At 34.6% G+C, this 27,935-nt stretch overlaps 1 protein-coding gene across 1 annotated transcript in view; it reads right to left on the bottom strand.

The window, feature by feature from the left end:
• Positions 1-17,017: 17,017 nt before the first annotated feature.
• LOC137405179 (uncharacterized) overlaps positions 17,018-27,935 on the bottom strand; it is a 34,446-nt gene continuing 23,528 nt past the window's right edge. The window contains exons 3-8 of the mRNA XM_068091407.1: positions 21,765-21,968; positions 19,972-20,139; positions 19,269-19,387; positions 18,781-18,891; positions 17,888-18,026; positions 17,018-17,229 (exon numbers count right to left, since the gene is read on the bottom strand). Of these exons, the coding sequence (XP_067947508.1) occupies positions 17,018-17,229; positions 17,888-18,026; positions 18,781-18,891; positions 19,269-19,387; positions 19,972-20,139; positions 21,765-21,968 (953 nt within the window). The remainder of the gene's footprint in view (positions 17,230-17,887; positions 18,027-18,780; positions 18,892-19,268; positions 19,388-19,971; positions 20,140-21,764; positions 21,969-27,935) is intronic.

The raw sequence follows: 27,935 nt of genomic DNA, 5'->3' as shown, positions 1-27,935 counted from the left end.
AAATTATTCATTCTTGAATAAATTATGAAACCTGAAGCAATGAAAGGAGAAGGTTGAGCAGCTTTTCTAAAATTAAACTAAATTTTTTTAGCTTTAATACAAATTCATCAAGTAGATATAATAAAACAGTAGGAAAAAGGTAAGTTTCCATATGGTGAAGCAAGAAAAATTAATGTAAAAAAAACACCATATGAAAAATGAAGGTAAGGCAAGAAAAGGTGACCGGAAAGGGAAAGTTGAGCAGAAAGTGAGGTGAAAACAAAGTGAAAGTAAAGTGACAGTAAAGGGAAAGTAAAGTGACAGTAAAGTGGAAGTAAAGTGAAAGTAAAAATGAAGCGAAAGTATATTTAAAGTAAGGTAAAATCATAGTGAAAATGAAGTGAAAGTGTGAAGAAAATAAATTGAAAGTAAAGCAGAAGTAAGATGAAAATGGTGTGAAAGTAAAGTGAATGTGAATGTGAAGTGAAACTGAAGTAAACTAAAAGGAAAGTGAGAATAAAGTGAAAGTTAAGTGAGAGTAAAGTGACAATAAAGAGAAAGTAAAAATAAAATGAAAATACGGTGAAAATAAGATGAACTGACATTTTCGTTGAGAGATTGCAGCCTATTCTCATTTGATGAAAGTATAGAATAAGCTAACATGTTCTTTTTTCCATTGAATACTAGTTTAGCAAAGATATGAGCATAGAAAGAGAGGCACTTCTTATGTCTAGCAAAGGTTCAAACTAAAGAACATGCATTCTAATTACAGCCTGAATAACAAAACCTACCAACAAGTTCAGTCAGCACAAAAAAATGTTGATTTGGAAATATCAGATGAAAATTTTGGCAAATCAATAAATACTTTTAGCTACTTACAATCTTTAAATATTGTAGCTTCTACAACCAAACCTTAAAATATGAAGATAATCTGCTACAAGATTGTTTTCAGAGTAAATATTCATATACACTATATATTAGGTTACATGATATATATTATATTTTAGTGACTAACTGTTGCCCGTTGTTTTATGATTTTTGGATGGCATAATTTGAAAAACATTTCTGTTTGAAATAAAATTATTGGCAATAAAGTAATATTATATATATTTTGTTTGATTCTTTCCTCAGCTTAAAAAATTGGTAATAGTTAGTTCAGGTTATTATATATAGCATTAAAACAAAGGCATTATATAAAACTATCTAAAAACTAAAAGTGCAAAATAAACTGTATGCAAGAAACTCAAATTTAAAGTAATCAATAAAAAGGTGTTGTCGGTTTTTTACGTTAAACCAGGTGAACAGAGATAAGAGCTTTGGTGACAAAAGAGACTAACAGTGAACAGATAGTAGTGGCAATCAAAATGCAGAGCTAGGTTAACTTAGTCTATGTGAACCTTACATTACCAAAGCTCATTTATATTTTTTGTATTCATGTTTTTTGCACTGTCTATAAATACCCAGCTAGTCTCTTTTCTTCCCTTTGTTACAGGTGTTCTATTGTTTAAAACATTTTCATTTTTTTTCATGGTTACTACAAATGGATTTGTGGATTTGAATGTTTAATATGTTTCCTTATATTTTTCAAAAGCTTTTGCTTTAATTCTGAACCACCTATTGCCTGCTTCCTACTTTATACCACTGCCACCCCTCACCTATTGCCTGCTTCCTACTTTACACCACTGCCACCCCTCACACTATTCTTTTCATGATCTGTGTTTTTAAAATTATAATAGAAAGTTCTGCAATTAAAACTATAATATAACTTACTTTAAAGTTGTAGAACCAAGTTATGTTCTGCTTTATATAACTGCAGAGTCCTGAGACACTCTTTTCATCATACTTCACCCATTACTTCGGGTGTTCGACAAATATTGGCATCACTTTTATATAATATATCGAAACATTCAAATGTTAAGGCGATTGTTAGTTGAACTTTGACTGTACTTTGTAACCTAGCTTCGTTAAAATATGTTAAAAGTGGTAAAGGCCCAACCAACATCCGTATATACGTTAGCAAACCACAAGGAAAGGAATGAAAATACTGTGAAGGCTATGTAAGCTGCATGAAGGAAAAGTGTGGCGATGCAGACTCATCAATCTTGAAAACAACTGGTGGACAGAGAGTTGAGCAACTTAAGAGTCTTAATTATGCTACTAGCTACTTAGTTATGCAAATTAGTATTAAATAACCATATATCCGCGGGTAAGATGTACGGAATGCGTCTCATGACTGTGTGGTCACATTAAGCAAGTGTAAAATTGTCATCTCTTTAGGCAATTATACTAAGCCACTTGTTCACTGCTTGTGAAAGTCGTTTTTTTATGTCTAATAGCACTTTGATTCTGAGATTCTTTGACAACTGATTTGTCTGAATGAACTTTGCACATGCATTTACAGAATACGTGCGAATGAAACTGGGAGCAGGATAACTTCTGACTTCTAAACTGTGAGTACAAGCGAGTTCGTGAAAAATAGTATAAAATGATTGGCTGGTGACATAATGGTAGTGGCTGAGCAAACCAATGAAATGAGTCGAAATAAAATTATGAAGTTTGTCCTAAGCTCGCTAGTAAGACAGTAAGTCTTAGTATAAAGCATTCTTGACATGTTTGCTGAGTGTTCAAGGTCACAATATCAGGGTCTCTGACATAGGGAATCGGTGTAGTACATTATCAAGCAAAAAAACTGTCGGTGTTGGCACACCCAACTACAACTTACTTTTCTTCACTCAGTACTTAGTCTATATTTTAGCCTCTATCCTACAACATTAAATATACTTATTATTTTTATTTAAAACTATTGGAATAACACCAGCATCAATATTTTACATATCTATACATGTGACTTAGTTTTATAACATGCTACAAGTTTTACTGAGCGAATAAAGGGAAGCTCAAAGAAAAGGCTACTTGGTAACAGTCTCGGATATGTAAGAAACGATCTCTTCTCACGCACGAATTACTAACTGATACTTAGAAGGCCTTTCACTGTTAGATTGCAGCCTTGCAATCACTATGGAAAAAGCTAAGGAGCAACTGTATAATCCATGCCTAGATCTCTGCAAATATATGTAAGTGGTTAAATGAATGCATGGCTCGGAGATAGTACTAATGAGCTTGTCACCTGTGGCAGGTGCTTGGAACATCGCAACGTCTGTGAGCTGACAGCTTGATATATGTAACTTTTACTGGTGTGACTCTCAGTTTCAACATGTGCACTAGTGCATCCTACCACTCACATTCACATTCAATACCACTCTCTGTGAACTAATTAGAGTGAAAATATTGCGAGCTAGTCTAGCCAATTAACAATTCTTGTATGTTTAATTGTTAATAAGCTTATGAAACCACAAACTATGAACTACGGAATGCTCGGTCACTCTCTGCGCATGCCGATCAATCTTCAGAACAATTTAACTACATCCATGAGTAAGGAAAAAGAAGATGAATCAGAATTTGCAATTTTCTGTCACGCGTGAGCCGATTAGCGTGTTGCTTTGAACTGCGTGAGCTGAATATTACAGACTGCACTGTGCAAGACAAATCATTTACATTGAGCTTCTTCAGAACAAGGATACACAATTCAGACGTAGAGGTGACAACTCTTTACATTATTTTAAATAATGTGGCACACGAGACAGCTCTATTAGAATAGATCCACTTGTCCAACTACAACAGCTCTATAAATCACTCAGCTCAGCATGATGCTTCACAAGTCAGATAATCAATAGATAACATCTGAAATGTATGTGGTATTTTATTACTGACTATCATGGTTTCCTACCATTGTGAGAACTGCGTGTAAAGTTGGTGGTCTTCTGCCCACATCGATGATCTCACTGCGCACATCTACCATATTGAATCATAAACGACCTACTATGATTCACAACTAGTTATGAGCTCAAGAGACAGCTCCAAGGAGATAAGATTATCTAAAAATAATTTAGCAGGAGCTTTTCAAAAATGTAATCTCCATTGGTAGCTTGAGTGAAAGAAAGCTTCATACCAGCATGAGCATATCTTCAATGGGCTTACAAAGTAATTTTAAAGAGGTTCCAGAAGACTTCAACACATCAAAAAGTAAAGATTTCAATACGCCAATGCTTCAATGCATCAATGCATCGATGCATCGTTGTATCAATGTATCAATGTAATAATTTGTCAATGCGTCAATGCATCAATGTATCAATGCGTCAATGCATCAATGTGTTAATGTGTCAATATATCAATATGTCAATGCATCAATGTATTAAGGCATCAATACATCAATAAGTCAATAGGTCAATATAGCATTATGCTCATATGATGATACATTCATAAGTCAATACATTAACACGTCAACATATCGATATATGACACGTCTATTTGCCGTCTATTTACCTGTTTGCCGACCACTGGTGTAGCCTGTTAACTTTGTAAAGAAATTACCACCCAGTGATGGATTCTTTTCTAACACCTCCTTTATATTTTTTCGTTGCACCTTCAACTGGGGCATATTGAGTTTGTGCTCTACAAAAAGGCTGACTTTGGTAGTACAAGTTCTGGACTAATGCTCTTTAGTTTAGTCCAGAATTAACTCCACTTTAGCTCACCGGTTAAGATAATCAAAGGAAGATTTAAATTTGACTCATATGCAATAAAAGCATGAACAAAACTCTCGTGTTTTAATATCGGCTAAACAACAACTACCAGTAATCTCTCGCTTTAGATAGTGACTAGTGCTGGTGCTTCAAGACTCAAGGAATCTGATTAACTAATACATCACCGAGTTTATGAATGAATCAAGTTTGAAGCTTTCCTATGCTTTCTCGTTACCGTTGTGGTTCAATGCTGTTAGGCAATACATGGAATTAATTTTCGGAAGTCTTGAGCGGACTAATTGAAAAACTGCAGAGTGATTTCACCTGATAAAATATAAATTATTGGCAGCTGACAGAGATTTTGCATAGTATTGCCCTAAGTATCTAGTAATTAATAGTCTAGGCGCCTACCTCTACTCCAATATTCTGACAGATACTGAATCATATCTGCCATATTGATTTTCAAACAATATGCTTAAACAGTTCATTTACATTTTAAGCCAAATTTATTCATCGATCTGTAAGCAATGTCAATATTTCAATTTAAAGTCTTGATATCTTGAATACGCCATTTATCAATTAAACCTTACACAAAAAAGTATGTTTTCATTTACTAGTTTTCACAGATCTGGTAGTTGTTAACGCGCACATAGCTAGCTGTTTCATCTGGCCAGGTTCTTACTGCAGCTTGGCCAATCGTGAAAGCTTTTTTTACACAGAAAAAAGCTTTTTTCACACAGATTTCCATTTTAGTACGTTTTAGTTTGTCATTTGTCAAACGGAAAAATCTTTAAAGTTATTTTGAAACCATACCACTTTGTGTTAGCATATTAATGTTAATAGTCAGTCCTATTTTAGATATAGCCAAAGTTGAAATTGTCTTATCATAAGATCATTTTCAGTTTATCTTATATCACCCTATTTTAGTAATTGCTTGTCTCTGAGCTGATTTGTTAGTACTGCCTAAGTTCTGACATTCTGTTCACTAATACTTGTAGGTTATATCATGTCATTTAAGTGAAATGTGATCACACTTTTTGCCTCTTTTAATAGAGTCACATGAAAATAGGTAAATTAGTCATTAGGAGTTTAAATTTTAAGGACATTCCTTTATTTATAACAAACTTTGACCTATACCAAAGCTGTATTTTCTCTATTACATAATTACTGAAGATAAAATAACAGTACTGCTGATTGAAAGCATTTGAGAACTCTACAAAAAGTGAAGAAGTTGTGCATCTAAACATAGGCAGCAGGTTAGAAACAATTTACAGTCAGCTCTGATTTACATGTACCTTGCATTTGTATTCTCATGATTACACAATCGAATAAACTGCATTGCTACAACTAGAATCATAATGTTAGCTAGACGAATAGGTGCGTGAATAGAACTGCAGAAGACTGATTATCTCCACATTTCATAGAGCATGTAACACAGTTAAAACTCACGCATCAATCAAAGGGACTACAACTCAAAAAAATAAGCATTTGCTTTCGACTTCACACTCGGTACTATAAAACACGCTCACTTGCAAACTCTTAATCTTCAAAGAATGTACTTCCAACTACACTCCTCTAAATCTAACCTCACTTTGGCACGAGAGAGCGAATGGTTACTGGTACCAGAGCTGATTGCTTGTGCCCGCAACACGTCATAATCTTATGTGACATCTAAAAGCTAATCGAATTGTTTGTCAACATCAATTGAGAGAAAAAAACCTAATCATGTTGGATTACCTTTCTTACCAATTTATCAAAACATGATACCGCCTTTGCCATATAGCTTTTGTCTTTAGCTGTATGTCAGGCGAAAGCTAACAACTTGCATTTCGATTTTAAACAGTGCTACATGTGCTTTAAACAGTGCTACATGTACTTTAAGCAGTGCTACATGTGCTTTTAACAGTACTACATGTGCTTTAAACAGTGCTACATGTACTTTAAACAGTGCTACATGTGCTTTAAACAGTGCTACATGTGCTTTAAACAGTGCTACATGTGCTTTAAACAGTGCTACACGTGCTTTAAACAGTGCTACACGTGCTTTAAACAGTGCTACACGTGCTTTAAACAGTGCTACGTGTGCTTTAAACAGTGCTACGTGTGCTTTAAACAGTGCTACATGTGCTTTAAACAGTGCTACATGTGCTTTAAACAGTGCTACACGTGCTTTAAAAATAATACTTTGCTTTAAGCAAGTTCAAAGGAAATCACAAATTTTCACGCCAACTTGAAGAATATAACGGTTAGATTATAATCTACATAAATAATTAAATATATAAACAATATGCACATGTTCAAGTTATTGTTTGAAACAATATCACTGTAGCTACGTGACATGAAGAGTTGTTTCATCATAACCTTGTTTTGTCAAGAAATTTATTCTAAAAACATTGATTACTATTAATCATAGATTATAGAAGCTGTTGCAGGTTGTTTCAATAAAGGTTCACAGCAACTTTTAAAGGGCAATAACAGTGACATAGAGCTTAATATGACCAATAAACTGCACCTACTATGGTGCAGCTCAGTATATAAAATTACCATGAATCATTTGATTATATAACAAAAACACTAAAACTAGTTTGAATATTTACTATTCATCCGATAATGACCAGCTTTGTTCTTGTTAGCCACTCTGATTGATTGAAAAGCTCTACATACAATTCAGTTATATGATCAGTTGTAAAGTCCATTCGACAATGACTGATATCATAAGAGAAGCAGCTGCACCACCTGCAGCCTCAGGAAGTATAAATTAAACTAATTGAGAGATGAGGTTTAATGGTTGTTTGATGAACAATGGCCTCATCAATTATTCATAAGAAAGTAATTTTTACACATTTTCAAATAATTTACATTTTTGATCAATGAATTTGCAAATAGGAAGAATATAATTCTTATGGATCAAAATGTTGAAGTTAGAAAACTCTAAACCTAAATCTTCGACTAGATCAGCAACGTCAGCTGATGATCAAACTAACTTTTGTATCTTACCCCGATCCTCTTTATTTGAAAAGTTTATTTTCTAAATTGCTATTCACCACAGGGGCCAACTTTCTATAAATCTACTGACTCCAATCATAAGAAAAAGGTTTAATTGTAAGCACTCATGCAAAGTAGCTAATGGATCTGGCTACCACAAAAGTCTGCCTTCTTTCAGCGCAGTTGAAACAATGTTGTCTTTTTTTTACTACAAACAGTAAGCCTGGTGACGCCCGGGATGTCATTTTCAATCAAATATTCAGCACATGGACGATTAAGGGTCTGGTTTTCAGGAACCAGATGAAGCTTTGAAGCCAGATATTTTTGTTACCTGGCGGAAGATGAGGAGCATAAGCACAAAATTACATAGCATTTTATACAGAGCTGTCCACACACACCCACGCATGCACGCCCACACACAATAACAAAATGAGATTTATTAATAGAGGTATACTTTTTCAAGTTTCATTATTGCTTAGATGGTTTTGACTTGTATTTCTGTAACACGACAGTCTGCTAAAAGGTCCTATTATCTGGCTTTCAATTCTTCCGGCATTGTTCTGGCTTTTTTTAAAGCGCGCTATTATCATCACCTCTGTCATACTGACATAGAAAGTAAAATGTTTTTTATAGGCTAAGGCTCTTCATCTCTGAGAGCAAATATTTTCTACCTTGCCCATTTAACATTTTACCTTTAAACCCATTTCAGCCGTATCAGTATTATTACCCTTAACTTGTTTCATTCTCTGCTAGGAATAGAGGTTAATAACACTTTTGTCTAGATAGGTCAGTGACACAACTATATGCATTAAATCCCTGCTTCAAAGAAAAATGCAAACTTGGCAACATCTAGACAATCAAAAATAGAATTGACCCAGTGAAACTTATCAGATTTGATTTAGTGAAAGGGATGACAGTATAATCATAAAACTAGCTCAATGTCCTATAAGTTATTAACCTACTCTAGAAGATCATGGAAACACTCTTCAGATACAATTTAAAGGGTTCAACAGTGAATAAGCTCCCATGTGAAATACTAAATGTTACATATTGAACTACACAGTTCAACATGTCACATGTATAGTTCAACGTGTCACATGTATAGTTCAACATGTATGTTACATCGGACTGCCATGAAACATAATGCTATGTTCTGGTGATAGCAATTCATTCGCTTCTCGCAATGCCTACCAATTACAATACTGTACAGGATGTGTCATTGGTAAGCCTAAAAGGGAGGAGCAATATTGTGTAACCCCGTCTAACGGAGCTTGGAAATACATTATTAACAAAGCATAAGCAGGTGTACAGAGCGTTTATCCAGTGCTCATATTTCGGTTGCATGTATTTCTTTCACCAGAGTATTCACCTAAATTATCGGCTTGTTGTGTTACAGATTCGTAAGAGTCATAATTGGGAAATTAGCATAAAGCACAGGAAAATCACCGTGTGTGGTTTACCAACACACGCAGGGCCATTTGAGGCTCCGTGTTTGAACATCCTAACTCACTAATCACACATTTGTTTTTAACTTGATAAATGCCCTTCATAATTGCGTTCAAATGGGTGCACCCTGCGACAGAGGGATACCTGTAAATCTTTGTATTTCCTTTGCCGAAAATATTTGTGCCAAGTTGTGCTCTATCTATTTAACTCTGACAAAAGATTATTGCTTTGAAGACTGCTCAAGGTTTAGATTTTGGGCTACTACAATGCAGGCAATTAGAGCTCTAGTAAATTTTACTGACATCATCAAGTCTAGATCAACTTTGAGTTTAACTGTTGAATATAAAGGCCTATAAACTTTCAATAAGATTAAACAAAAAGAAACAATTTAATAGCAGGTTTGTTTCAGTTGTCAAAGCTACCCACAGTAAAGTAATTCAACTGTTTCTTTGTGGTGAGTTTATATAGTTAGCTATGCTTTCATATCACAATTATAATTCTCCTAGCATTGTACATTTATATCGACAAAAATTGTATCATCTGTCAACACATAGTAAAACAATTGTTCCTTCCACAAAAGAAACAAGTACTGTTTTTACAAGGAACCACCTTGACAAAGATTTAGGAGTTATCTGCTCTTATAGCATGCATCCATAATTTTAGCAGCAGCTGACTCATTCCAAACAAACGAAATATATTACCGCTTAATAAAAACTGTTTAAATTAAAGCAAATTAAAGTGATTTTTTTGCTCTGTTATAGTAAGAGAGTATAATAATAATAGTTAATTATGTATACATATGACAAATGAAAAAAGCAGTTACTTCCAACTTTTACCTGAAGTTCTTTCGCAATCTGATTTAATCGAATATATAATTTTCTTTGGTATACTTGCAATAACCTGACAAGATAGTTTGCTACGCGTCTTATTAAACATTCAACTCAAACAAACATTCAAATGATTTCATGAAATTGAGGACATTCATATACTTGTAATGGTTAAAATAGAGCTCACAAAGTGTAATGCTTCAAAAAATATTAGCTCTGAGATGACGTGAACTGTTAAACTTTGTGTCGGTTTGAACAATGTATTGCACAAATGTTAAAAAATAGTTTTGTACATGGAATATAAAAGGTGTTGAATGCATTGTCTGGAAAAGAAAGTAGTGTTTTTAAATAAACTAAAAAATTCTGGCTTAAATGATTGGGCAAAAAATTCCAGTTTTATTTTTAATAATACATCTGAAAAAGTTGGTTAATTCCTGAGCATTGTTTCCTGCGCTGATATTCCATCTTTCAGCAAGGTTTGCTCCAAGTTTCTGAGCACTGACAGCCAACACAGTTCATTTCATGAGCCTCAGCTATATAATAAACGTGTTGAAACTTCTGATGCATATTTCAGAAGGCCATGCAGTTATCCACCAGATTTATTAGTGTACGTTAACATCTGCTGGCAGTGCTGAGCAGACCAGGTGGAACATTACTCTTAACAAAACCACTTGGCAGGGCAGAGTTTTTTTATTATTTTTTGCTTACATATTAAACTAGCTAAATTTATGCCTCTATGGTTTCCAATATCTGCTCTAGTCTCATAATAAATTACTTCCGATATTTGATAAAACTTTCATTAAAATACCAACATTATTAAGGCTGTGCACTTTTTATGAATAAGCATAAAGACAATTCTTGATTTAAATTATGCACAAATGCATTATATTATATGCTGTTGGGCCACATCAGTATTTTATAACAATACCGTGTATATATATATATATATATATATATATATATATATATATATATATGTATGTATGTATATACAGCTAGTATAGTGACTAAAAGCAGGTACAAAAGCATATAAAAAGAGAATTCTACACTAAAACCTGAAAACCTGAACCCGAATGACATTCGATACAGCTTTTCATTTTAGTCCAACCGCATCTGATGAGTGCATCGCACGAAATAAATTTGTAGCGCAATTACTAAAAGTTTACTTTCTTCTTAATATTCTTTTCAAATACAGCTAGTATGTATATATATATATATATATATATATATATATATATATATATATATATATATATATATATATATATATATATATATATATATATATATATATATATATATATATATATATATAGCTGTACTACCCAGCATTTCTCGGGTAATAAAAAAGTCTGTGAACAGAAAAGCGATTTGTATTTAACATATAACAACATTTGCCATTCTAACTTTAAACTTCATATAATGAGGAAAGTGTCTTGTGCAGGTCAGAGAAATTTAAAAAAAATGAAATAACTATAAAAGTGCTTAGATATAAATGTGAAATAATAAGCTGATAATAGCTGAATTAAGACTGTTTTGATAAAATAAAAGATGATTTGGTAATAATACAATAATTACGAACTGAGAAAACAAAATAAAAACCCTGAATATGTTGAATTAATAATAACAGTTCTTGCACAGAAGTGTGGTGTGTGTTACTAAAAAAGGTTACTGCTCCACCAAAAGCTATCCATCAAAACTTTGAATATGATGATACTAATAGTACCTCTTGATACTAGTACAAATGTAAAAATGAGATATTAAACCGTCTTTGTCTGACCAAATGGAGAAAAAATGTCGAGGCTTTTTTACGGAGAAAATACAATTATCCTCGTGAAAAGAATTGGCCTTGACTGCCATATAGGTAGCAATTGAACTTTACAAAAAACTGAAAATAGAAGTTCAAGAAAACACGAAAATGCATCCTGGTTCATATAGATGAGTATAGATATCAGAAACAACCCTATTCTTTGTTTTCTCTCGCAAGTGCAGCAAGAAAAAAACCAATATTTTTAAGACCAACTAAGTCTCATTATTCAAGTCAAGTTTGAGGACTTGTATCGACTTAATGATGATGAACTTTACAATACGTAAAATTTTTACTCAGAGTGAAGCAAAAACTTTACATAAATTCTTCACGTTATGTGAAATTTACGTTACAGAAAGTATATTTTATAGGAGTGTCTACTGTATAGTTTTTAATATTTCAATTCTCATAAGTATAATATTTGATTTAATATTCTACGTTATCCGTATTATATATAATTTTATTGTATGCCAAAGAAACACATTTACCATAGTGTTGGGCTGCATTTGTCAACTTACACCAAATACAAACCTCAAAAAGTCTGAAAGCGTGATGGATTCTGACAAGCAATCTTCCAATTAATCAAAAACTTAAAACTTTCCTCTTGCTCTCCCTTAATTGCCACAATTCTTATTATGAGGTAAGAAGCACTAGAATATTTTAATTATCATGATTATCATTTTTGTTAATTATGCTTGACTATCATAAAGGCTGATGACAATATAATATAGTATGTTATATTGCAACACTTAACATAGATAATTAATGCTTGTAAGTGACTCATCAACAATATTGCTTTATCGGAGTTCATCAACTTCATGGGCCTATCCAGACAAATGTTGCCTAAAAGACTGTCGAAAAGGTGATTAAATGTACATAAATAAGTATTTCAAGAGGCTGGGTTACAGAAATCGATAAAATATTGCCAACATTCTGCATCAGGTAAGCAATGTTTTAGGTTGTGCCAGCTGTATGAAGCCTTGATGATTGTCCGGCAATTAAGGCATTTTTCAGCTCTATGCCAATCTTCGGTGTTACGAGTGATATTAACTCATTCCAAAGGCTTGGCACACTGGTTATTTCCTTGCAGTTATCTGCTCCTGGCAACTTGCCACAAATCCGCAAAGCTTGTAGCTGCTCAACTTTTATTATCACACATGAACCATTTTTATTATTACACATAAACCATTTTTAATAAGCTGAAAGTAAATAATAATATTATTTTTACCGTGTAATGTTTGTGAAATTTGTCGTGATTTGCTATACAAAAAAGAATATTTAGAAACTATAGAGCAGTCATTACCACCAGTAATACAAAAGAATGGTTACTCGGCAGCCAAACCTAACCTTTCTACATTGAACGCTTCTGTTGGTAGAAGCAGCTAAACTTACTTAAGTGTAAAAGCTTGGCAACCAAATAGGTCCAATAATGTTCCATGCAATTGGCCAGCTGCAACTGAAGCTAGCGTTTGCTTACACTATGAATTGTGAGACAATGCAATATTTGCTTTCTCTTTTACAAACAATCAATTTAATTACAAAGATGAAAAAAAGCAGCAAATGGAGTTCATTGACCTCAAAACAGAAAATAGCTAGAACAACGCTGATGTTTTGAGTTAGCGCCTGACCAGTCTGACCACTTCTTGTTGATTCAGTCCGCCATATCAGTCGCTTTAGTCCGCCATCTCAGTCGCTTCAGTCCGCCATCTCAGTTTCTTCAGTCCGCCATCTCAGTCGCTTCAGTCCGCCATCTCAGTCGCTTCAGTCAGACATCTCAGTTGCTTCAGTCTGCCATCTCAGTTGCTTCAGTCGGCCATCTCAGTTACTTCAGTCGGCCATCTCAGTCGCTTCAGTCCGCCATCTCAGTTGCTTCAGCTGGCCATCTCAGTCGCTTCAGTCCGCCATCTCGGTTGTTTCAGTCCGCCATCTCAGTTGCTTCAGTCCGCCATCTCGGTTGTTTCAGTCTGCCATCTCAGTCGCTTCAGTCCGCCATCTCAGTCGTTTCAGTCCGCCATCTCAGTCGCTTCAGTCCGCCATCTCAGTCGCTTCAGTCCGCCATCTCAGTCGCTTCAGTCCGCCATCTCAGTCGCTTCAGTCCGTCATCTCAGTCGCTTCAGTCCGCCATCTCAGTCGCTTCAGTCCGCCATCTCAGTCGCTTCAGTCCGCCATCTCAGTCGCTTCAGTCCGCCATCTCAGTCGCTTCAGTCCGTCATCTCAGTCGCTTCAGTCCGCCATCTCAGTCGCTTCAGTCCGCCATCTCAGTCGCTTCAGTCCGCCATCTCAGTCGCTTCAGTCCGCCATCTCAGTCGCTTCAGTCCGCAATCTCAGTCGCTTCAGTCCGCCATCTCAGTCGCTTCAGTCCGCCATCTCAGGTGCTTCAGCTCAAATGTGCAAACTTCAAAAGCTTTATTTCGGTTGCCACATGATAACCTCTTCTGTGATTCTAATTGAATTCAATTTAATTCAAGTGTCCTTCAAAGTTTATCAATTGCTAGTTTCCAAAAGTGCTAAATTTTCTTTCAGCAACTATCTTTTAAAAAGCTATTGTTATTCTTTAAATATAAATGTGCATAGAATATTTAGTTCAACTAATCATTTCTACCATTATTTTACTGAAAACGTAACAAGAACTTTCGCATTCTCCACCTTCTCCATCATGCTAACTGCAATTGCTTGTGCAGATACACAAAGGCTACAATGATGTCATTCATGAATCATCTAAGAAAAATGATATGCACATTTTTTCTCATAAAAAACTATATATAAAAGATAGAATCGTGGGTGCATAACTTTCATTGTTGCTGAAACACTAATTCAGTGTTATCTTACCTTGCATTAAAAAGGAGACAACTTACAAACTACAAGTGATCCCGCAAAACGCCCTAAGGAAGCACTCACGAGAGATAGTAGATACATGTATATTCTCAAATGACTATTGTAATAAGTTATCAGGGATTATTACCTTTGTTGGTTACTAAAAATAGAAGTTCAAGAAAACACAAAAATACATCCTGGCTCATAGAGTTGATAAAATTCATGGAGTTTTAAATAATACATAATTTAGCGTGTGCATACACTGTACGGTATATGATAACTTCTTTTATCGATACGCCTTGTATAGCTCAGTGGTAGAGCGTGTGGATTTAAAACTTGTGGTTGCAATCTCCATGAGTTCAAATCCGTCAAATTGCAAAATTTTGATTTCAAGATTTTAATAACTATATCTATGCATACACAGACACAGATGACAGACACACAAACTTTGAGAAATATAGTTAAAATTGTACAGACATCGCAACCAACCAAGGCACTGAAAACCTTTTAAAATCATTTATAAAAGATGAAACCCAAAAATAAGTGGGGAACAGGGAATCACATTGCATTTCCTAGGTGTTCATTAACATGTACAAGTACATATAGGAGAATAGCTTTGTTTTGCAAACCTTTTTGTAATCTACTAGCTCAGGGTGAAACCTTTTAGTATACTATTGAGCTTTGTAGGGCTGTTTAAATAATGATACTTTTGATGAAAACTAACTGCTATTCCAGATTATTGTGCTGACTTTATATTTGCCTGTAAAATAATACATTCATGGTTGTTTCTAATGACTCCATTATATTTTTGTTAGTTGTTATAAAGGTTATTGCACTGGCAGACTTGTTGATTCTGATGACTTTGTAAAGCTTAAGTATTCCACTCAATACCAGAATTAATCAATGATTTCAAGTTATAATATGAGCTTATAGCAAACTGAGTCTTGAAAAATCTTCACTGATGCATGTATCGGTTTTATCCTATCATAACTATGACAGCATTCAAACTGAAATAACAATGCTCAATTACTTGCAAATGTGCAATTTATAATTTTACCGACAAAACAAAGGTACATGCATATGCATAAAAATGGGGGCAAGGTGCAGTGCAAAACATTGAGAGATATTACCAGTGTCTCAAGCAAGAGAATAAAAAAGGAGAGTAAAATTAAACATACCTATTGCTTTTCTTAAACTAGTTCATTACACAAAATAGTGAAATATGACCTGCCGGTATCTCCACTAAGGCTCACTGCAAACTGGGCAGCAATAAAGGGTCTGCCAAAAAAAAACGCCACGTCTAGCGCAATGAGGAGTCTCAGTGTATGCAAACTACAGCTGTACTTTTGCCAGGTGGTCAAACGTGCTATAATAAAAGCATTTGCTTGTAATTTTACTAGAGAGCTACTAATGACCCAAACTCCCTAATTATTTTAGTCTACTACTTAAATGGCTGAATCTATTTACCACATTTGCTGATGTACTCTCACACTATCCTTTAGAACTCCGGATTCACGCATCTGGCAATACTTGGCAATATGCCCAAAAAGCTAACAGCTAGCAGTTTGGAATTAAAGTTGCTGTATCATTAGTTTGGACAACAGGAAATGATGTCACAATAAAACAATGCAACAAAGCAATGTAAGGTTATTGATATGGCTGCCTGAAACAAAGGCCTCAAAAACATGCCAGTTCTAACAGCTGACTAGTATTACAGATACAAGCTGTTACGAAAAGCCAACATGAAAATAACCTTACGCTGACACAATGTCAACATAAAACTAGTCTGAAACTAAATCAGCTCTCTTCAGTATGTAATAGAAAGGTAATCAATATTGATAAGTTGTATTTGCTATTGAATTAACAGCCAACAGTAAAATAGTATAATGTAACGGTAAAAATTTTATGTCATACAAAATGTAATTTGCAGGTTACAAGCAAAGCAAGGTCTGTGAGAGCTGTGCAGGTTACCAACAATTAATCCCAAATAAAAACAATTATAATTCAGTATTTTGCGATTGCAATGCTGTCTGTTACACCCTAGGCAAGCCTGTCATTTGTATCAATAGCTAATATAGTACCTATACAGCTGCTTCATCAACTAATTTCAACCGTTGCATGCAAATAAATAACTTTTGATATCAGAAATAGTTTCCCTAGCAATCAATAACTGTATCGTATCTACCAACTGGTGGAAACACATATATGAGTTGGTGAAGAAAAAAATCAGACTTTCTAGCAACTCTAACCATGACTAGATATTTGTGTTATTTTAATTAAATATCATGATTTAATATTATACTATTACTGAGAGTGATGCACACTTCTGCATGCGCTCTTCTCTATAGTATCAACTGTCCGCATGTTGAGCTCTCATCTTTCACCCAACACGAAATTGATCTTTGCAAGTCAATTGAAAATACATACTAAAAATTTTGGTTCTAATAAATTTTCATATAATATATTATATGTGCTTCTACGGAGATCCTTGAGCATACAATAATTAAAAAAATAATTAGTAATATGTGAAAAATATACATGGAATTTCAGATTGGAGCCTAAAAACTGCAAGGTAACTAGCTTATTATGCAAAGTTTGGAAGTAACACTGCTATCTGCGGGCTGAGTCTTTGGTCTGTGAAAGGGCTGAGGTACAATGTCTAACAGATGCTTATGCCCCAAGGCTTTGACGGCATCATAAACAGATCTTGGCTGGAGAGGTTGTAACACATTCTCTTGGTAGCCTTTGTTTAACCAGCCATAATCGCAATGATGATTGCTCTTCATATCTGTAGGTTAAAACAGGTGCTAGCAGGTTAAAACAGGTGCTAGCAGCTTGAAAATACAGGTACTTGTTACGTATCTGAACCAATGTGCATAATACTAAAAACTGGTTCTTTATCTAACAGCTAACAAGACATAAACTCTTAAGGGTAAGGGGAGGTTAAAAAGATGAGGAGACAAATCTTCATAGAACCAGAAGGGAATTCAATGGACAATAACCTGCAAGACTTGCGTCATTTATAAAGTACCGTAACTCTTACTTAACCAGCTTCCTCATCAACTATTATACTGGCAACTATATGATTGTAGGAAAAATCAAGGAAGGCCTAAAATCCTCTATAAAGACGTAGCTAGGAGAAATTTAAAATGGAGGCAGATCGAAACAAACCTCGCGGCAGATGGCTGTTTGTAATCAAGCTGATTGAAGATCTGCTATCATACGTAAGCCACAACTATAGACAGTATTAGCCACCTTGACTGATAGAGATAAGGAGAAAGAGAAGGAAGAAAGAGAACGAAGAAGGAGAGAGGGAGAGAGAGGGAGAAAGAGTGAGTGAGAGGGAGTGAGAGGGAGAGAGAGGGAGAGAGAGGGAAAGAGGGAGAGAGAGAGAGAGAGAGAGAGGGAAAGGGAGAGAGAGAGAGAAAGGGAGAGAGAACTCTTACCAAGCACTCTGTCTCTGTTGCCTGCTAGAGCGGAGTGTATGAACTCTAGGGTATGGAAGTGGGTCTCTAGAAGGTCACAGATTATGTGCTGCTTTCCGTATAAGTTACAGGCCATCTTGTAAGGAGTCACTGAGTTATACTACAAGATGGTGTTGCATAGTATAAGGAGTTACTGTCACTGAGTTATACTACAAGATGTTGTTGTATATTATACTAAGTCACAGAGTTATACTACAAGATGTTGTTGTATATTATAAGTAGTCACAGAGTTATACTACAAGATGTTGTTGTATATTATAAGTAGTCACTGAGTTATAATACAAGATGTTTTTCTATATTATAAGTAGTCACTGAGTTATACTACAAGATGTTGTTGTATATTATAAGTATCCACTGAGTTATACTACAAGATGTTGTTGTATATTATAAGTAGTCACTGAGTTATACTACAAGATGTTGTTGTATATTATAAGACGCCACTGAGTTATACTACAAGATGTTGTTGTATATTATAAGACGCCACTGAGTTACACTACAACATGCTGAGCTGTGACCATGTTCGGATGGGATTTGGCACAGGAGCAATTGTGGCTGGATGCCCTTCCTAACACCACCAATAGTTCTTCTGTGACTCCAACCACTGACCTATTGATCATAAGGCAAAATTTCAACACTGAACAACGGCTGCTCTTTTTTACATGTATGCGATCAGCTCTTTATTAATAATTGTCAAAGCAGACCAACCCTGTCGTGTTGTTGAAGAGGAAGGATGCAACCAAAGGCTTATTTGTACTTTCCGTTGCTCAACTGTGCCTGTGTTATCTCAGGTAATATATATATATAGATTACTCGTTTAATATATTTTAGTATAAATCTTCAGCTACTGCACTCACCTTGACATTTACTCTGCACCAATGAGACAGAAGGCGTTTGATTGTTCTTATGTCTTCATTCTCGACAGCTTGCCGCAAAGATGGCGTATGTTTCTGGTACCACTTTAGTGTCTGAAATTTCACAGAGTTATTAAATTATTGATATGTATTGATATATGTATTGATATATATTAAATTTTGATAGGTGACAATCATAGTCAATCGATTATATTTGGATTATATTTATGTTTTTTGCAGTTTCTCTAACACTCTTAGAAACCATTCCGTGCAATAATTAGGTAGCCTAACTACTTTTAGTCCTCTAGAAATACTTAGGCTAACTAATAAATTTGTTAGCATAAGTACTTCCAGTTTTCACCCATCATGAGTGTAAAATTACAGCTCATTTTCATGAGGAGATAACTACTATTGCAAGTGATAGGAGATATTAAGATAGCCATGCTAGTAAATAATATACTAATTATAAAATAGCTGACTCTTAAATTAACCTGCATTTGAAAAGGTCCGGTATCATTTTGGATAAGAGCTTTTATTGCATCAGACCCTTCACTTCCAAGCTGCAACAGAGAAACCATCATATCTTCTAGATTCTTTTGAATCGCCTCCCCTACAAAAAAGTGGGCTTCTCATTTATCATATGAAATAAAATCTAGGCTTTCAACAGACCAACAAAATCTCCATATAAAAAGCTGGTGCTCAGTGATGAGCAAAATAGTTCAGGGTATATTATTTTCACATCATTTTTGGTTCCAATGTGTTTATTTGTTTGAAAAAAGGTTAGTTTTCGATCTGTGTGACTCGATCACAACCGGAATTCACAGACTAGGAAGTTATAGCCCCAATCACATTCACCATAATAACTGGAAATATACAATAACCATTCAGGGCACTGTATTATAATTCACTTTCCATTATGACATATCAGAAGGTTATGACATATACTCTTTATTCCACATATGCAACTGACATCAACTAGTCTCTGCTTTGCTTTTTTATAAAAACTGAAAATGGTTATGCGGCAGCCAATGAAAGTTTACCCTGACTTGTTCGATGAATGTAAAAAACACTAATGAGTTGGATGATCAGGCAGGCATAGCATCTGTTAAGATCAACTAACTTTATAATCATAGTAGTAGACTTGTACTATAGCACGGTTTGAGTCTTATTAATACTCAAGTGGAGGAAGCCAACCTAGTGGAGGAAGTCCAGTGCAGTCACTGATGTTGGGATCGCACCCAGCTAGTGCCAGCTCATGCAACATTGGCAGGTATAACTTCTCTGAGTGCAGGTCAGCACAGTTGACAACCAGCATAAGATAGCTGCTGCCAAATTCTTCATCTCTCAAGCTGACATCTTCACCTGTCCATTAATAGAATTATAATTATAAAAAATATTTAAGGAGTTGTCATACCTCATTTGCATGAGGTTTCAATTTGCCGTGTAAAATGTTCCAAAAACTTTCAAAAGATTTACTATACTATTGAATAATAGTATTGAATTATCATATTATAATTTTAGTTTATATATCTATTTCACACACCTGATTTGATTTCGTCAGCGTTGATCAGTGAAATGAAACTGCAATTAAATCAAAATGCTTTCTCCACTACAGCTCTGTCTATGGCTGAGAGCAGGCTGAACTCTTTGGGTAGCAAAAGGCAATATGGTATTTAAAAAAATAAACAACATTCTATTGGCCTAATTAGATGAAAAATACATGTTGCTAAAAAGACTAATAATACATTTAGTTAATAGTTGGAATAAAGTTACGCAAAAAATGACATCTTCTAACTTGTAATGATTAAAAAAGAATACACTCCACAGAGGATTTATCTTTAGTTAGTTATTTTAATATTAATATATACTAGAAATTCCACTGTCATACAGCCCACGACCAAAGAGATGGCCAGAGATATTGGCAAAAAAATAAAGGGTACTGATGGTTGAGAAATGCAATATTAGCAATCAAATGGCTCTGCAGTGCAATAGGATAACTGCAATGGTAGCTGTAATGTACTGGGTGTGGGTGTTATTATATACAACAATAAGCAATAATGAATGGAAAAGATGTTTATATTTTCCCCCTGCAATAGGAGAAATGCAATATTGGCCAATATTAGAAGTAAAATGCACTGGTATTCTTAGAATAATCAATTTTATTAATATAGTAATAATAGAAAAACAATACACAATTTTGATTACATTTCAAAACGTAATAGGTAGCAATATCGAGAAGTGGTATTTATATAGGTTTTTAGAAAATTTATTTAAAAAGTGTTTGGTCATGACAAACAACAACAATGAAAGGAAAATATTACACGTTTATATCTCTTCCTTGCAATAGGAGAAATGCAATGTTGGCCAATATTATAAGTAAAATGCACTGATATTATTAAAATAACCAATATTGTTAATATAATAATACAGCAATAATAGAAAACCTTAACTTTTATTAAACCGAGCTTTTCAAGCTTTTAGTGGCAATTTTCGTTAAAATTAATCTGTCTATTTGTGTATAATCCGATCAGATGGGTAAGTTTTAAGATGTTATCGTTGGTTTACAAAGACTTGGTAACATGTTTAAATAGGTTTAAATGTGTTTTGTATTGTTATTATACTTTAACGACTTTAAATTCCGATGCTTAAATTTTTTGATGAAATTTCTTGACGAGGGTTCGTCTCATTGTTGATGAATAATTTTCGTAAGTTGTGTGCGCATGCATTTATCATAAAACTCCCACACTTCCGCTCCGCTCGTGTGGTCGTGGGATAAAATATATATTAATATTAAAATAACTAACTAAAGATAAATCCTCTGTGGAGTGTATTCATTTTATATATATTAATATTAAAATTAATATATATTAAATGACTGATAACAAGATACTATATACATTCATGAGTAACGACAAAGACTGTAGCAGCATGATATTGTTTTATGTGATTGCAAGATACTTATATGAGAGATTGTAAACATTTCTCACCATATTTAATGCACCTCTGTAACTGGGCAAGATTGCCTGATTTGATTGCATGATAGATTCCGCTGTTAGTGAATTTGGTGCCACACTTATGTATGTCTAGCTCAAAGTAATCTGACACTGTCAGATGAGGTGCTCGCTTTATGTTTGCCGGCCAATCAGGGCTCTCCTGGTTCTCGCTGAGCTTTGTATTGGCTGTATCTGATGCTAAACAAAATGTAATATTCTTTTGGTTAAATCTCACTGATAACACAAAAGGTCTGTAATCGATACAAGGATTTAAGCTGCTGACATCTAATAAATAACATATAACAATAACAAGTGCTGCCTTTTACTGATCTTTCAACTCTGTATATATCTCAAGTTTTCTTTAGATATATACAGTATATTTCAAGTCACCTTTAGTTAGCGCTTATTTATATTTTTCATACATGTGCGTGTGTTACTTATCATTATCATTAGATTATTACCTTGTGATTATTTTCATGTACCTGTATGTCCTCATTCACAGTAAAGCTGTTGTTTTATTATTTGGTTATTGTGTATTCGGCTATTGAAAACTATTATTATCATTGTTGTAAATGCTATTATTATATTATTGTATTACTGTAATTTTAATTTTCTTCAGTAAGTATTTGTATTGAAAATGTTTACAACATATAATCTGTGTTTATTTTGCATATCTGATTAGTTGTATCTATTACCCAATGTGCCAACTTTGACACATTAAAAATATAATTTATAATATCAACTTGTAAAGCCTTGTTTGCCTTTATTACAATCATCTACTAACTACATGTACTTTCTATTGAAGTGGACATACAAACATCCTCTGGAGCAATATAATAGTTCAGCATAGAGACCAAACACCATAGAGTTATCTCCCTCTAGGGGGAGATAACTCTATTCCACACACCGACAAGAGCGCCATTCAGTCTTGGTCAGTTACAGCATTCAATAAAAACACGGCATGTCAATTACTGAAATAAGGGCTTGCTGAGCTGAGGTCGGTAGTTACAGTATCGTTTAGCTTTATGGTAAAAGAAGTCTCTCAGGCCTTGAGAATTGTCAAACAAGTTGTATGGCGGATTATCAGTAACAATTGTCAAATAAACTTCCTAAAGGAGTGAAGCAAACTGAATTGGCTATTTCTCTCACTTTTTAAATGGGTGAAATATCTAGGACTGATCACAGATACAGAAATTCAAGAACATGTTCTTATCTTCATTACTACGTCTGCCTCTGAATCCGTGCTTAGCTGAGCCTAAACTTTTATTAACATTCATAAAGCAAGCTATCAATACAAACCTCTTTTGATTGATTATGATTTTATTAATTTAATTTTTACATATAATTATGGCCATTAAATTTAGTTCTTTACCTAGTTTCATATTACAAGCTTGTTTTAATGCAGAGCATAATCACCTGAAGTAGTTATTAAGGAATTATAGCAGGTTTTTGGGCTATGAAGAAAATTACATTACATTTAAATGGGAATATTGGTTTCAACATACGATAGCCGTAACATATAAAGCGGATTAGAGAGTGAATTAACTTTGTATGTAGAGGTATTACTGTACTAAACATTAGCAAGCAACTCGGTGAGTTAACTTTGTATGTAGAGGTATTGCTGTACTAAACATTAGCAAGCAACTCGGTGAGTTAACTTTGTATGTAGAGGTATTGCTGTACTAAACATTAGCAAGCAACTCGGTGAGTTAACTTTGTATGTAGAGGTATTACTGTACTAAACATTAGCAAGCAACTCGGTGAGTTAACTTTGTATGTAGAGGTATTGCTGTACTAAACATTAGCAAGCAACTCGGTGAGTTAACTTTGTATGTAGAGGTATTGCTGTACTAAACATTAGCAAGCAACTCGGTGAGTTAACTTTGTATGTAGAGGTATTACTGTACTAAACATTAGCAAGCAACTCGGTGAGTTAACTTTGTATGTAGAGGTATTGCTGTACTAAACATTAGCAAGCAACTCGGTGAGTTAACTTTGTATGCAGAGGGATTACTGTACTAAACATTAGCAAGCAACTCGGTGAGTTAACTTTGTATGTAGAGGTGTTACTGTACTAAACATTAGCAAGCAACTCGGTGAGTTAACTTTGTATGTAGAGGTATTACTGTACTAAACATTAGCAAGCAACTCGGTGAGTTAACTTTGTATGCAGAGGGATTACTGTACTAAACATTAGCAAGCAACTCGGTGAGTTAACTTTGTATGTAGAGGTGTTACTGTACTAAACATTAGCAAGCAACTCGGTGAGTTAACTTTGTATGTAGAGGTATTGCTGTACTAAACATTAGCAAGCAACTCGGTGAGTTAACTTTGTATGCAGAGGGATTACTGTACTAAACATTAGCAAGCAACTCGGTGAGTTAACTTTGTATGTAGAGGGATTACTGTACTAAACATTAGCAAGCAACTCGGTGAATTACCTTTGTATGCAGAGGGATTACTGTACTAAACATTAGCAAGCAACTCGGGGAGTTAACTTTGTATGCAGAGGGATTACTGTACTAAACATTAGCAAGCAACTCGGTGAGTTAACTTTGTATGTAGAGGTATTACTGTACTAAACATTAGCAAGCAACTCGGTGAGTTAACTTTGTATGTAGAGGTATTGCTGTACTAAACATTAGCAAGCAACTCGGTGAGTTAACTTTGTATGCATAGGGATTACTGTACTAAACATTAGCAAGCAACTCGGTGAATTACCTTTGTATGCAGAGGGATTACTGTACTAAACATTAGCAAGCAACTCGGGGAGTTAACTTTGTATGCAGAGGGATTACTGTACTAAACATTAGCAAGCAACTCGGTGAGTTAACTTTGTATGTAGAGGTATTACTGTACTAAACATTAGCAAGCAACTCGGTGAGTTAACTTTGTATGTAGAGGTATTACTGTACTAAACATTAGCAAGCAACTCGGTGAGTTAACGTTGTATGTAGAGGTATTACTGTACTAAACATTAGCAAGCAACTCGGTGAATTACCTTTGTATGCAGAGGGATTACTGTACTAAACATTAGCAAGCAACTCGGGGAGTTAACTTTGTATGTAGAGGTATTACTGTACTAAACATTAGCAAGCAACTCGGTGAATTACCTTTGTATGTAGAGGTATTACTGTACTAAACATTAGCAAGCAACTCGGTGAGTTAACTTTGTATGTAGAGGTATTACTGTACTAAACATTAGCAAGCAACTCGGTGAGTTAACGTTGTATGTAGAGGTATTACTGTACTAAACATTAGCAAGCAACTCGGTGAATTACCTTTGTATGCAGAGGGATTACTGTACTAAACATTAGCAAGCAACTCGGTGAGTTAACTTTGTATGTAGAGGTATTACTGTACTAAACATTAGCAAGCAACTCGGTGAGTTAACGTTGTATGTAGAGGTATTACTGTACTAAACATTAGCAAGCAACTCGGTGAGTTAACTTTGTATGCAGAGGGATTACTGTACTAAACATTAGCAAGCAACTCGGGGAGTTAACTTTGTATGCAGAGGGATTACTGTACTAAACATTAGCAAGCAACTTGGTGAGTTAACTTTGTATGTAGAGGTATTACTGTACTAAACATTAGCAAGCAACTCGGTGAGTTAACTTTGTATGTAGAGGTATTACTGTACTAAACATTAGCAAGCAACTCGGTGAGTTAACTTTGTATGTAGAGGTATTACTGTACTAAACATTAGCAAGCAACTCGGTGAATTACCTTTGTATGCAGAGGGATTACTGTACTAAACATTAGCAAGCAACTCGGTGAGTTAACGTTGTATGTAGAGGTATTACTGTACTAAACATTAGCAAGCAACTCGGTGAGTTAACTTTGTATGTAGAGGTATTACTGTACTAAACATTAGCAAGCAACTCGGTGAGTTAACTTTGTATGTAGAGGTATTACTGTACTAAACATTAGCAAGCAACTCGGTGAATTACCTTTGTATGCAGAGGGATTACTGTACTAAACATTAGCAAGCAACTCGGGGAGTTAACTTTGTATGCAGAGGGATTACTGTACTAAACATTAGCAAGCAACTCGGTGAGTTAACTTTGTATGTAGAGGTATTACTGTACTAAACATTAGCAAGCAACTCGGTGAGTTAACTTTGTATGTAGAGGTATTACTGTACTAAACATTAGCAAGCAACTCGGTGAGTTAACTTTGTATGCAGAGGGATTACTGTACTAAACATTAGCAAGCAACTCGGTGAATTAACTTTGTATGTAGAGGTATTGCTGTACTAAACATTAGCAAGCAACTCGGTGAATTACCTTTGTATGCAGAGGGATTACTGTACTAAACATTAGCAAGCAACTCGGTGAGTTAACTTTGTATGCAGAGGGATTACTGTACTAAACATTAGCAAGCAACTCGGTGAGTTAACTTTGTATGTAGAGGTATTGCTGTACTAAACATTAGCAAGCAACTCGGTGAGTTAACGTTGTATGTAGAGGTATTACTGTACTAAACATTAGCAAGCAACTCGGTGAGCTAACTTTGTATGTAGAGGTATTACTGTACTAAACATTAGCAAGCAACTCGGTTTAGACTGTGTGAAAGTAATTTTGTCAAATTCACTTTGATTAGTATAATTAATTACAACTAGGGCATCGCACCTCAGTATTTAATAAATTGCGCATTGTGACATGGACCTTCCTGCATAGCATCTGAATAAGTATAATACAGGTGATACAGTTTATTCACTGCTAGTATTGACGAGGGTGTTACTTGAGTGCATTGCTGCTCAATAGCCACAGATCATACACTATTAATAGAGTTCACCAGACTTGAGTATAATTCTAATTCTTTCTGTAGGCGGCACTGATCCATCAGAATAATAGCACTGTTTGCCCTCTCTATAGGTATTCCAAACCCACTCTCTCAACCTATTTACTTATACAAATGAACTTTTGGTTTGCTTATTTGAGGAATATTATGTGGGGTTAGATGGTAAGGCTATTAAGCTAGGATTGTTTGTATATACTGTTCATTATGTATTCTCACTACTGTATTGAATAAGTAGCAACCTACATTCCCTGCACCTTCCAGTCAGCATTTTAAATTGTTTTAATTTCACAGAGACAGCATGTGTATTATATCATAGCGTTGTCTGTCTTAAACTAGATGACTAAAATCTACAACTAGGAACTGCACATGCCATGGCTGACACCGAATTGAAGGCTCCTTGTTCTTGTAGAAAGTTGTGCTATCTTGATACACAAGTTATTTTTGGAAAAAAGTTTCTGAAATTTTGGTAATCTTTGAAAACTGTTACTGATATTTCACAATGGTAACACCAGATACCAGAACAACTCTTTTCTCATTCGATGCCCACAATGTTCTGTATTTTGATTGTTGCATTATAGAGCTATTTAAATTCTGGTAAGTTCATGAAAGTATATTACTCCATTTTTTGCTGAAAAACACGATGACGTTCTTGCTGCTATATGTTGTGAATCATTCCTATAGGCATCAGCTATAAGTTTGAATAGTTTTCATGATTATTACTACAAGATGAAACCTATTAAACTCGCCATGCTATAGTCAACAGTTCAAATAATCATCAAAAGAGTTTTCTTTGTAAATATTATTGAGTCCTATTATTACTGTTGTAATAATTATATTTATTTATTATTATTTTTGTTATTTGCTTTTGTCGGCTTTGGCCGGAGAAATTAAGTTAAGATTAAATGAATTAGAATGATTTTTCCACGACAGCGCTGTTCATGACGGATGGTAGTGAGCATATTGACATTAACTCAATATCTCAAATACTCCGAAGAAACTGGGTTAATGTTCAATACACTAGACTGCGCTGTCATAACAAATCTTTTTTAAACAAGTGTCTGACATGATTTCTTTTATAGATTTTGAAAATATTGCCAAATTCTAGTTTAAAAAGCACCCACACAGTAAAGTATCAGCAATGAAAAATAGACGATAATTCGTACCGCTCGTCAAAAGTGTGTTCATTGCTAAGAACAGAAGAGTGGTTTCTTTAATGCTGTATTAGTCTTCAGCACCCCTATCAGGAAGTACAACTGCACAGGGTAGTGCAACCCTTAAAACTGTTTTTAATTATGCCGCAGAGGAGCATGTTGCTGGGCAATGCATTAAATGTTAAATTGTGTCTACATTATTAGTAAG

The sequence above is a fragment of the Watersipora subatra genome, chromosome 9 (genome assembly GCF_963576615.1).
Source record: "Watersipora subatra chromosome 9, tzWatSuba1.1, whole genome shotgun sequence".
Classification (NCBI taxonomy): Eukaryota; Metazoa; Bryozoa; class Gymnolaemata; order Cheilostomatida; family Watersiporidae; genus Watersipora; species Watersipora subatra.
The sequence above is the reverse complement of the archived record's forward strand: the minus strand, read 5'-3'. Positions and strand labels throughout refer to the sequence as shown.